Raw genomic sequence first — 13,850 nt, 5'->3', positions numbered from 1 at the left:
TAAAAACTAATGTGGTCAGGACTGACATTTTAGTATTTGATTCCGAGAAATGACACTGAACTGCTAGGGTAAACACTAATGTGGTCAGGATTGACATTTTAGTGTTTGATTCCGAGACATGACACTGAACTGCTAGGGTAAACACTAATGTGGGCAGGATTGGCATTTTAGTGTTTGATTCCGAGACATGACACTGAACTGCTAGGGTAAACACTGATGTGGTCAGGATTGGCATTTTAGTGTTTGATTCCGAGACATGACACTGAACTGCTTGGGTAAACACTAATGTGGTCAGGGTTGACATTTTAGTGTTTGATTCCGAGACATGACACTGAACTGCTAGGTTAAACACTAATGTGGTCAGGATTGACATTTTAGTGTTTGATTCTGAGACATGACACTGAACTGCTAGGGTAAACACTAATGTGCTCAGGATTGACATTTTAGTGTTTCATTCTGAGACATGGCACTGGGCTGCTAGGGTAAACATTAATGTGGTCAGGATTGACATTTTAGTGTTCGATTCCGAGGCATGACACTGAACTGCTAGGATAAGCAGTAATGTGGTCAGGATTGACATTTTAGTGTTTGATTCCGAGACATGACACTGAACTGCTAGGGTAAACAGTAATGTGGTCAGGACTGACATTTTAGTGTTTGATTCCGAGACATGATACTGAACTGCTAGGGTAAACAGTAATGTGGTCAGGATTGACATTTTAGTGTCTGATTCTGAGACTTGACACTGAACTGCTAGGGTAAACACTAATGTGGTCAGGATTGACATTTTAGTGTTTGATTCCGAGACATGACACTGAACTGCTACTGCTAGGGTAAACACTAATGTGGTCAGGATTGACATTTTAGTGTTTGATTCCGAGACATGACACTGAACTGCTAGGGTAAACACTAATGTGGTCAGGCTTGACATTTTAGTGTTTGATTCCGACACATGACATTGAACTGCTACTGCTAGGGTAAACACTAATGTGGTCAGGATTGATATTTTAGTGTTTGATTCTGAGACATGACACTGAACTGTTAGGGTAAACACTAATGTGGTCAGGATTGACATTTTAGTGTTTGATTCCGAGACATGACACTGAACTGTTAGGGTGTACACTAATGTGGTCAGGCTTGACATACACCATAGGAGGGTATCTGTAGAGAATAAGATGCTTACTGTGGATAGGGTTCTGTATGGAATAGGATGTATACCCTGAGTGGAATTCTTTAGGGAGTAGGATGTACACCATGGGTAAGATTCTGTAGAGAATAGGATGTATACCATGGGCAGAATTCTTTAGGAAATGCTACAACAATTCTGAGAAAGACTATGTAAGGAATAGGCTGTGTACCCTGGGTAGAAAAATGTAGTGAATAGGGTATATATTCTGGGAAGGTTTCTTTAACATATAGGTTAAATACTGTGAGTGGGATTCTTTAGGGAATATTATGGATACCCTGGGAATGATTCTGTAAGAAATAGAATGTTTACCCTGGATGGGATTCTCTAGGGAATAGGTTGGGTACCCTGGGAAGGTTTCTCTAGGTGATATAATGTATGTTGTGGCCATGATTCATTAGGGAAAGTTATGAGTACCCAGAAAAGGTTTTATAGTAAATAGTATGAATATTCTGGGCTGGAATTTGTAACAAGTAGGATGTAAATCCTAGGAAGGGTTCTGTAGGGAATAAGTTATGTGCTAAAGGCAACACTTTTAGAGAACACTATGGATACCGTTGGAATTATTTATTTTATTTATTTATTTCAGTTTGATGACTGGGGGGGGTCCACTGGGCTCAGGAGCCCGTTTTCAGTGGAGGCTCGGGAGAACTTTACATAGTAAACATTAAATTTTCATATTAAAGTTACAATTCAGGATGCAGATACATAAGATAAGCAAGTTACAGTTAATATAGAGGGTGCAGATACATTATAAAATCAGAGACATGAACTGGTGCATTGGTAAAGCTCCACATTACATAGTAAACGTTACATTCTCAGGTTAGAGTTGCCATTCAAGATGCAGACATGAACTGGTACATTGGTAAAGCTCCACATTACATGACAGGAAAAAAATCCAGTTGTTGTACAGAAAATGTGTCTTGTTTGGGTAGTTATGGCAGAGCATGTACAAATGACAGGGAAAGGAGAACAGGGAGAGCAAACTAGATACAATGTATACAAAATGTACATGAGATAACAGAACAGGGAGAGCAAACTAGATACAATGTATACAAAATGTACATGAGATAACAGAACAGGGAGAGCAAACTAGATACAATGTATACAAAATGTACATAAGATAACGCTGAAGAGTGAGTCATTTCTAGAGGAGTTAAGTAGTAGGCAAAGGGGAAGTAGGGAAAATATGATTTAGAATGGGGAGAGAAGAAGGCTAGGTGGGTAAAGTGCAATTGCACTTCCAGTTAGAGAAAATGTAAGAACGAAGATATGATTTGAAGTTGTCAATGTTTTCAATAGTTCGTGGAGAAGGAGGGAGAGAGTTCCATTTTTTGGCTAAGGAGAAGGACAAGAGGTGCCGACCAGCAGGGCGGATTGGTTTGTAGACTGTGATAAGGTATAAGTGGGAGGATCTAAGTGGCCTATTAGGGGTGTATGGTTGTAGGATGTTGGAAAGAGCAGGGCATATAGTAGGGTTAAATAATAGCCTATGGACAGTAGTAAGTTGGAGGTAGTCGAGTTGGTTGGGAAGTTCTAGACAGTTAAGTAAGTGGAGGGCAGAGCAATGATGGGAGGAGTATTTGGCTTTTGTGGCAAATTTGGAGATTTTATTGTAACAACTTTCTATTTTGGAAGAGATGGAGGCAGATAGGTTAGTTAGTATAGGTGCACCATACAATAGAGAGGGGAAAAGATAGGTAGTGCCAAGGGTTTGTCTAGTAGAAGGAGTGAGATAGTGGATGTTTCTGTATAGTAGGCAGAGTTTTTGATGTGTTTTCTTGATGTTTAGTTGAATATGCATGTCAAACGTTAGGTGTTCATCTATGGTAACCCCAAGTAGTTTGGCATAGAGAAGGATTTCTGTAGTAGAATTGTTGTGACTTCTAATTTGGAAAGAATTTTTATCAAGAGGGGAGGATTTTGAGGGAGTGAATAGTAGTATTTTGGATTTGTTAGCGTTTAGAGATAGATGGTTTTGCAATATCCAGTCCTCAGAAGCGGAGAAGGCAGTTTGTGTGTATAATTGAAGTTCTGGGAGTTTGGTGGCACAGCAGATTAAAGTGGAGTTGTCAGTATATTGGGTACTTTTCCGTTAGCGGGGCAACACTTTCAACGCGATAGTTCAGCTGTAATCCAGTTCCTTAACATGTCTGTTAACTAATTATCTGTAATAATTTGTTTTAATAATAAATTTTAAAAAATAGAAGTTATTTTTAAATTTTACACACATCTAGTTAATAGACATGTTAAGGTAGTAGATTACAGCTAAGTGATCGCATTGAAAGTGTTGCCTCGATAAGTTACAAAGAGAGAAAGTAAAAATTAACTAAATACATCAAATTTGGATAATGTTTTTTTTTAAGCAGTCATAATATGCTTACCCTTGTAAGATAACAATATCTTTGTACATCCTAGCAATGGTTATTTCCGTTGTCAATGAAGCCTAGCTAAATCAGTAGCTGACGCTTTTACAAAAATGCGCTTAATGCCAAACAGCTGTTCCGTGATTCTCATTGCATCTTGGCATCTGCAAGATACCAACTAACTGTAATTACAGATTTGGATTAGGACTTTATGACGAATATGTTTTATAGTATGCATATTATGGAGAAATACATTTAATAATATGCATATTATGGAGAAATGGATTTGTTTTTTTTTTTACTATTCTGTTATCGGGCACTTTAAATGCAGTTGCTGAGCTCCAAATCCATTGTCAAACCATGTATTTTTGATGATAATCTTAACAGGTGTGTGTAAAATAATTAAATGGATAATATTTAAAAAAAAAAGCTGTAACACACCTGTCATGATTAACCTCAAAAATACATGGTTTGACACTGGATTCGGAGCTCAGCAACTGCATTGAAAGTGTTGCCCGATAACGGAAAAGTACCGCATATTGTACTATTTCAGTATTTGCGATGGCCGAGTGGAAATCATTGACAAAAATGTTAAATAGCATTGGGCCAAGAATGATCCTTGGGGAACTCCAGTAGGAGTGGGAAGGAAGTCTGAGGTGCCTTTCCTCCAGTTTACAGCTTGAGATCTATCTGATAGGTAACTTGAAAACCAGGAGAGGAAATTGTGAGAAAGGTTTAGATTAGCAAGGTGGCTGAGAAGATGGCTATGGGAGATTGTGTCAAAAGCCTTGGAGAGGTCTAATAAAACTGTAGAAACTATTTTTCCGGAGTCGCGGGTATGGTTGACTATATCTAGGAATGACAGAAGAGCAGTAATAGTGCTATGGTCAGGGCGGAAGCCATGTTGGGTTTGAGAGATTAGATGGTTTGTGGTTAGGAAGGGCATTAGTTGGGTATGAACGCATTTTTCCAATATTTTTGATATTGGGGAGAGGATGGCTATGGGACGAAAGTTTGAGGTATTATTATTTTTACTGCCTTTGTGGCGAGGATGTATAAAGGCAGCACGCCAAAGCTTGGGGATATAAGATTCTTGTATGGATCTGTTGATTAAGATGCTAATGGGGAGGGTGATGCCGTCTGCAGCAATTTTTAAGAATTTAGAGGGAATGTTATCTGGGGCATTGGAGCATGGTTTTAGCTTGCTGAGGAGTTTTTTTATGTAGGAGGTTGAAATCAGTTTAAGTTTAAATGTAGGGGAAGGGTTAGGTTTAGATTTAGAGGCTGGGGTAGAGTGACTAACTTGTGTGGCTGGGGTATTTGGGAAGGACTTTGTTAGTTCAGCTATAGAGTTAATAAAGAAGGAGTTGAAAAGAGTGGCAATTTCTGGATCAGTCTTGAATATAGTGAATTCTCTGGGTTGGATTCTATAGGAAATATGATGTGTAACCTGAGCAGGATTCTGTGTAAATACAGTGTACACCCTGGGCATGATTCATAGGGAATAAAATAAATATTCTGAGCTAGATTTTGTAAGAAATATGTTCAGCCACATCAATTGTCAGAAGTATTATAGGCAGGATTGCATACCATGGCCAGGATTTTATGAGCAATATGATCTTCAGAAACATCAATGAATAAAAGCAACCTAATTAGGATGCAGAAGGGAATATGATATGCAAACTCTTCATGGGGGGAGGACCTGGTAAATTATAAAACCATATAGATAACCTTTGCAGCATTTTGTTTGTTGCTAAGCACAAAACACAGTTCTGTAGCTGACATTATTCTCTTAACTTTGTTGTAATACATTTTTATAACCCAAATCCCATTAGCTGAAGTTGCAGCATGTAAAATGCTTACACACTTGCTAATTTCACTGCAGCCGTGGTGTTTGTTTGCTGGTTCCCTGACTGTTTATGCTAATTCTTTCAGATGTGAGTCAGTGTTTGAGTACACAGTTAACAATCAGTGAGGATGTTCCACTCATCAGCATGACTGTCGATAATGTTCACCTTGAGCATGGGGTTGTGTACGAATATGTCAGCACAGCTGGAATTAAGTGTCATGTCTTGGAAAAAATGGTCGAACCCAAAGGCATTTTCACTCTAATTTCAAAGGTGAGGTTGTTTGGATTTATTCTCTAAAGAGAAAACTATGAATGTTATGCATGTGCTTATGGACAAGCAATTTTCATGTGTTTGAGCGTTCCACTGCTACAAGTATAGAAGTAATCCTGTTTAAAGCATTGTGTATCTCTTTTCTCTCTACTGATACACTCTTACAGCCGTCAGATTATAAGTTTCTGTGTGTTTAACATTGTATTAAGGGACACTGTTATTAAAGTTTTAAAGCACAGCAAGCTTTAGTTCTAGTATCAACATCTCATGAAATTCATAAGTAGATATAATATAAATTATTTCAGCAGTATGGTTTAATTTTGCTTTAATATTTTTTATTTATTCTGGAGTCGTGATCTCCTGAAATATTTGTGCTTATGGTGTGGTCACCCTTGATAAATTACTCAGAGAGGAGGGGCTAGACAGACAGTGACCTAAAATCTGATGTTATGGTAGTTAATTTCAAGAATCGGTGAATGCCACCTTCGGTTGGATGCCAGAACCAACCCTTGGAACTAGGACTGGGAGTGGTGCTTGACAGAAAGCCCTTGTTGGCCTGATCACTTACATAATCCATTCAGGCTTTGCCCAGAAATGCTGTGTGGAGCTGCTGTGTGGGACAGGGTTTGAAGGCAGTATCATTCATGTTGCAGGCCTGAATGGGACAGTCTAAGATAGGCTAGGCGCTGGCATTGAGAGATGAATATTGGGACATGGAATGCCACCTCACAGTTTTGGAAGGTTCTGGAACTTGTCCAGGATGTTGAAAAGTACCGGCTAGCTTTGATTAGCCATACCTGCACACGCAACACTGGTTCTACAGTCAGACAGTTTGCTCAGTGCTGTTTCTTTTCCACTCTGACCCCTCAGGAGTGGCCCCAGACAGACAGACAAATATGTGGTTACTCACAATCCACCACCTGTGTGCTTTAGAGTTTTTGTTCGTTCCATTAGATGAGAGGACTGCCTCACTGCAATTAGCAGTTTCATGAAGGGAAACTCACAATGTTTTTGTGCATTTGCAGCTAACAGCTCCTTAGGGTACTTAACCCCATTAGCAGTCATGTGTGTAGAACTTGATGCCTTACCACCTGCTAACTCCATAGTACTGTTTGCACCTGAAAAGGTTGATTGAGCAGCACAGCTTGCTTGATCTGAGCTCAAATGATGAATTCTTATTAGATTTATGTGCTACTCATGGACTTCATAAATTAACATTCTGATTGAGAACAGAGATGCTCATGAGTATTCTTGGTACAAGAGCACCACAGAGCAAAGATCAGTGACTGACTTTGCACCTGAGATCATATATTGTGAACACTGTAGTTAAGATTCGGGTGAGTCATCTCAACCCAGGTATGTAGTGAGAGTGTCCACAGAAATGTTTACCAGCTGCTTCCATATAAAATTGGTTAAGTTCCCACCCTACAACAAATATGGGGAGGTTGAAGGCATGAAGTCCAAATGGACTGTGTTCAAGACATCAGTAGTTAACACTGTAGCAAAGAGCTGAGTCTCAAAAGAAGTTGATGGTTGTTGTTGTGGTAACTTTAGGCCGTACTAGTGCTTAGTACAGGTGAGGGAAGCAGCCATGTTACAGGAAGAGGCCTTCTGTGCATTGCTCTCAGTAATGTTATTTTTCAGGGCCTTGGGAATGAATTTTAGCGAATAAATAAACAATGATATAGATGACCTTATATGTCAGGATACACACAAGTATGGCTTTGTAAAAGGCAGGTCATGCCTGCTCAACCTGATCAGTTCTTTGAAAGGATTGCTGCTGCTGTGCATAAGGGGCATACAATCCACACTGTTCATCTAGACCTCGCCAAGACTGTTGGCACTATCCTCATGCTGGTGTTATTGACAAACTATCAGCCCAATGTTAACATATATGTTCACTGGATTGGTAATTGGTTGTCTGAGGGAACCCATATCTTTAAGGTCACCAGTGGTGTCCCACAAGGCTCTGTCATAGTTTCCCTCCTTTTTGGCATATATTTGTGTGACATAAAAGTTGATGTTAAGGGACTATGGCTAAACAAATCTGCTGATGATTGCAAATTGGGGATGCTTATCAAATTCTATTTTGGTACTAAGATTTTCCAACAAGGATTGATCCAAGCAAATATTTGGTGCATTAATCAAAGGCTTACCTTCAACACCAAAAAATGCAAATCTAGCATCACATAGATTCCACTTAAATTTGACACAGTCATCAAGAAATTAGATCTGTATGTTAATAACAGACTTTCCTTTGACCACTATGTCTCTGTTGTAGTCAGAAAATCTTTCCACATTATACAACTAATCCTTCATGGTATCTCTTCAAGGTCCAGAGAAGTTATAGTTCCCCATTATCCAGCCAATATTAGGCTCATAATTAAATAAATATAATGCACTCTTTGGAATTTACCTCACTAAGCACCAAAAACAGCTTGAGAGACATTGATGTTTCCTCACCAAAAAGATATCAGGTCTCTATAACTTAGCTACAGTAGTAACCTGAAAGCTCTGCCCCTCTACTCAGTGTCATGCAGACTCATGAGGTGGTGAGATCTCTGCTTAGCCTTCCGTGCTGCAGATACCTCAGCACTCCTTAATATCCTTCACCTAAATAGAACTGATGGTAAAGCAAACACCCATTCTAGGAACCTAAATTTCAGTAACAAATGGCGTGACAGTTACCTAACCCAATATATACCTCATTTTAGAATAAGTTACTCTTGCCTCTCAAGCTCTTTAAAACCATTGTGAATGACAGGATAGGTGATTACAAATTTTCATTGGAGATACGTAGAGAAGGTCAGCTTAATGGGGGACATTGTTAGTCTTCCACCAGTACTGTATGATGTAGCTGAGCTTCTTGATGGTCTCTTTTGGCCATAAGTTTAGTAAGAACCTATGAATCTGTGCTAGTTTGGGGTACAGTGTCTGTGGATATGACCATTGAGTACTGACAAGCCAGGAACATAGCAGGTGCAACAGTCACTGAAATGAAGACCTGGATGTGAGAGGATTTTATTGAGGCCATGGGTGAAGAATTACATGGCCTCAAAGAGGTTCTGAGAAACTATCCAGTGGCCTAAAGATGGAGATTGGACATTACCTAGGCAGTTTTCAGCAGTGTTGGAGAAATACTGCCCTTGAATGGGGATATTGTTGTGAGATGGGAGAAACATTTTGAGGAAGTTCTCAGTCCAATGGACTTGCCCTCTTTTGATGAAGCAGTTCCAGAAGTGTGTGGTGGAACTGAGCCAATTTCTGGAGAAAGAGTAGATTTGGCAAGGCTGTGGGAGTGGATGAGACCCAGAGAGAAATGTTGAAAATGTTCAGCATTACTGGAGTGTTGTGATTAATGTGCCTTTTCATTGTTGAATAGAAGACTGGTGCATTTTTCTCTAGAGTGCATACTAGTGTCCTTCTGCAGTGGGATAGTGTTGCGCTGACCTATGCAGCTACTGTAAAGGAGACCTCAGCTGATAGTTGTCTTTCATTCAGGAAAAACAGAGTCATGGTATGGAACAGTCTTTGTATAAGTATTACAGGGGTTATAGAAGTTTGCCAGTACTGTCTACAGTATGTTTTATGCACCTGGATAAGTCATTATTCTGCATACCTGAAATGTTTTTTTGGGTGGTGCCACAGTGGGAGTTTGATGAAAATCTGAGGTGTATAATGTGATCAGTGAAACTGGGGGAAAAATAATATATATATATATATATATATATATATATATATATATATATATATATATATATATATACACACACACACACACACACACACACACACACACACACACACACACACACACACACACACACATACATTAATTCAGAGTTTGGATTGTCTAGGTGTATTCATCTTACTTAGAGGTACAGTACCTGCATGGTTTATACATATAGAAAGGTGAATCCATCTTACAAAATGATTCAAAGATATAAGAGTTGAGTTTAAGAATTTGTTGTTTTTTTATTTCAATTACAGTTTAGTTTTCAAAGTGCTTGGGCTCAGAACTGAGCTTCACTAACAGGGAGGCCTCAGGCCACCACTGCATGTCATATGATCCTTTTATTTGAGAAAGGAAAGGTTTGTCCTCATTCTTGGAGTTAAGTCAAAGACACTCATAATGGGCTTAAGTGTCCACATAAGATATTTTTTATCCCTGTCCCCCTTCTGTCACCAACCTCTTCTGGACCTGCATGTAGACTCCTCCACCTTCTGTCATTTGGGTGTGATGGCCAGGCATCTACAGGCTAGGAAAGAGTACTGTAACCCATTCTTTCCTGCCCAGAGCATCCAGTCAGGTAGTCAAGTCCCTGTCTAGTAAGAATCAGGTGTTAGTTGGCAGGCTATCTTAAGATCCAGGGAGTGCCCCCCCCCCTTGAGTCCTAACTCCCATGGAAGCTATCTGAACTCCAGTAGTACTGCCATGTCTACAGAAGCATGCTTACTACTGCCAATGGCTTCCCAGCTTTTGGATAACCAGTTGGCAGCAGCTGTTCAGCAGGCTAATCTGATACTCCATGGGTGCAGTACCTAGTGCTCCCTCTAGGTGTCACCCAAAGCCAGAGCTGCTTATCTCCTTATCAGGATGGGTAAGCCAATAGTGACCATTCAGTCCTATCCTCCCTGCTGAACCGCTCCAGCACCAGTGCTACTGATTAGATTTACATTGTCTGAGTCACATTCAGGGTTTCATCTTATGTGCCCTGGGTCCAAGCTTATCAGAGATGTCACTTCTTTTGACTCCTGTTTTTGATTGTTTTACACAGCATGGCAAAATGCAGTCAGTGTTTGGAAAGTATAGAGGCTGGGAAAATGAATGTTGCACCTCTTTTTGCAGATAACATCCTTTTAGTCTCAAGTAACAGACCCAGCATGTAGTGGAGTAGTTTACAGCAGACTTTAAAGAGGAAGGGATGAATTAGGAATCTTTGTCTTCTGTATAAAAAGAGTGGATTGATATCTGTAATTGAGGGGGCAGCAGACTCAAGGGATCATCTTAGAATGTTGATCTGGGATGAAGATGGAAGGGGTTGGGAGATTTACCAGCAGACAGGACCGGTCATAACAGACTTGAGACTTTGTAGTAAACTGTGGTGGTGAAGTGAGAAATGAGACATAGGACATAAGTCTCAGTTGCCAGTCAGTCTGAGTCTTCTGCATCCTCCAGTATTTTATGGTCATGAACTTTGGGTAGTGAAAGATGAGGTGATGGATAAAAGTAGTAGAAGAATAGTTCCTTCACAGGGCACATTGGCTCACTATCCATGTGATGGTGAGGATTTTAGCATTCTGGGAGGGTATTAGAGTAACACTGCTGTTACGCTGGATTGAGAGGAATGAATTAAGGTGGTGTGGATACCATTTGAAGATGATAAAACAGACAGACAGATTCAGGATGTGGTGGAGGAATTATACCTCTCAGATTACCTGGGAATGTGGGATTACCACACATTCCCAAGTAATCTGAGAGGTGTATGGGATTACCACACAACTCTCTTATTACCTGGGACTGTGTGGTATTCACATGGAATGGGATGGAGACTGTTGCTGAGGACAGGCAATTCCGGTACCCTGTTGCTTGTTACCATCTTCGTCATTTCTAGGACAAGTCACTTAGAAAAGGAGTGGGTCGGTGAACTGACAGATGGACAGAGACAAGATGTAGAATCATATCATCTGAGGACTAGATCCTTTTTCCCATTTGGTACTCACTTTATCCAGGTTTACATGTCCTACTATGATGTGCTCCCTGTAACAAGGTAGAGTGACCAGTGTCACCTGGATAGTGTTTTGATGGGGTGTAGCACCCATTTCTGCCATTGCTATGCTATCCTAATGGATTACAGTGGATCAGCAGATCCATTCAGAGACGTCTAAGCAGTCATGGTTTGCTTTAGAATGATGCAGAAAACCATAAGTTGCTGAACTAAAATAATTGTAGCTGTTTTTATTGCAGGACACACATAGGTTTTGCTGGATGTGAGATGGGGCCTGATATCCCCTATTGTAAGAGCACAATGGTCATAATAGAGAGAAAAAGTGAGATAAAGATGAGGTATGATTCCTTATACAGTGTTGTCAGTGGATTAAGTGGCATGGCTTGGTACATAAATATTAAGCATGTGCCATTTTATGTAAGACTGTATCAGTCTTAGTAGGCAGATCACGAACAGACTTCTCCTTCTCTTCCTTCTCCTGTTAATGGAATACAATGACTCCCACCAGATGACTGAAGCCAAAGAAATCACATATAGTAGCACAAAAAATGCTTTATAACTTCCTACTAATAGTTGCATTAAAGACTTGTTTTATATCTTAATATTGTATGAAATAACCCAGGCAACTTAGGTCAACATGTTTTTCTTTTACTGAAGATTTAATTTTAATTGGTGGACCACCAGGGTGGCTTGCTTTTAAATTTATTATATTTTGGTCTATATGGGTCTGACAATTCTATACATCTATTTGTGTTTGTCTAATTATAAAACTACTTTGTGAATGTGATGTTATACATGCAATATGAAATTTGTATATACTATATTTTTATCCTATCCTAAATTCTGTACTATATTGAGTGTTTTTTAATGTTCATAATCAATACTGTAGACTGAATACTGCTGTTCATATTCAAAACAATATAATTGTACTGTCTTTAGTTAACAAATGTAATTAATTAAGTAATTAATTAATAAATAAGTGAATTTTGAGACTTCATCATATAGTTTTATATATATGCACCAAGTCATAATACAGAATGGTTGGATTCTAAAACAAACTATCCTGGACCAGTATCTGGCGGTTATAATTTGTGTTTTGTTGGTGCCGTGTTTGGATGTAGGTGTTATGTCAGGTAAGTGAGTGTTTTGTAAGGGTTTTGAGTGGGAGTTAGAGTGTGTGTGAGGGATTGGAGAATGTGTGTGTGTGTGTGAGCTTTAGTTGTGTATGTGTGTTGTTTTTGTTTATGTTGTGATGTGGCTGTTGTGTTGTATGTTTAGTGTAGTGTGTGCAGTGTTTTCGGTTATGTGGTTTATATATATATATATATATAATATATATATATATATATATATATATATATATATATATATATATATATATATAATGCAGTAAAACCAAACAAAATACCCAGTGCCTTCCAGATGGAGCTGTGCACTCCAGTTCAGCACAAGGAATAATATATAACTCACACACAAACTTGGCAACTACACAAAACAATGACTCTGTGACAATAATAAAATACCACATCCGAATGCCATTATACAATGCTGAGTTGACAGCCATAAAGCATAAAATGTAATAAATGTATTAAGCGATAACTATGTGCAAATAATACATAACTACATATTGAATGGTACAAAGTGGAAATTCACGGACCAATTAAAACATTTAAAAAATATTCTAGACCATCCTGGAGAGTGTGTGTGTACCTTGTCATTGTTGAGTGACTCACTATGGCAGTGAGACTATTATGCTAACTTGCAGCTACAAACTCTGGTGCTGCTTGTACCTATCACACACCAGTATGAGCAGATTCTGTCACTGAAAAGCTTTGCAGGAAGCTCAGTAAATTACTTATGCTTCTGTTATATTTACAGCACATCTATTGTTAACTTACTTGCTTAGTCAAATTAATTCCTGTCTTGAAGCTCTTCTCTTGTTTTGAATAGCTGTTCCATTTCATTGAATTATATTTCAGTGTTTGTAAGGTATGCATATGACAGATTACAAAACATTGGTAATAATAATCTTCCTTCATCAGCTAGCACTTAACAGAACTGTGCTTTTTAAATCAGTCAAATCACATTTGATAAAAAAGAGACATCATTCAGTCAACAACAGTAACAGAATTACCTTGGTTGGGTTTAACACCTTCTGGAACTGAATACAACTGCTGGCCACTGATGTAATGTTTTCTCTCAGTCATCCAGAAATCTCGGTTTCAACTTTTGTTAACTGTAGACATTTGTTTCCCCTTGTGTGTAAATAAACCAAATGCAAGAGGGATATCACTCTGCAGAGCATGAGTTCCCTCCCAAACCTCATAATCCAGCCAAAAGAAACTAAGCCAGCGACTGTCGATGTCTGGGTATCCTACAGCACAGTTTCTTTTCTTGTTTTTCTAGGTGGGAGGGCTGCAGACTGGGATTCTTACCACAGAATGATGGG

General features: G+C 39.0%; 1 protein-coding gene across 1 annotated transcript in view; it reads left to right on the top strand.

The window, feature by feature from the left end:
• Nucleotides 1-13,850, top strand: part of PREX1 (phosphatidylinositol-3,4,5-trisphosphate dependent Rac exchange factor 1) — a 2,105,011-nt gene that overhangs the window by 1,791,765 nt on the left and 299,396 nt on the right. Inside the window, exon 22 of the mRNA XM_044089931.1 lies at nucleotides 5,488-5,672. Coding sequence (XP_043945866.1) covers nucleotides 5,488-5,672 — 185 coding nt within the window. The remainder of the gene's footprint in view (nucleotides 1-5,487; nucleotides 5,673-13,850) is intronic.

Source organism: Protopterus annectens, chromosome 12.part0 (genome assembly GCF_019279795.1).
Source record: "Protopterus annectens isolate FY-2018-M chromosome 12.part0, PAN1.0, whole genome shotgun sequence".
Taxonomy (NCBI): domain Eukaryota; kingdom Metazoa; phylum Chordata; order Ceratodontiformes; family Protopteridae; genus Protopterus; species Protopterus annectens.
The sequence above is the reverse complement of the archived record's forward strand: the minus strand, read 5'-3'. Positions and strand labels throughout refer to the sequence as shown.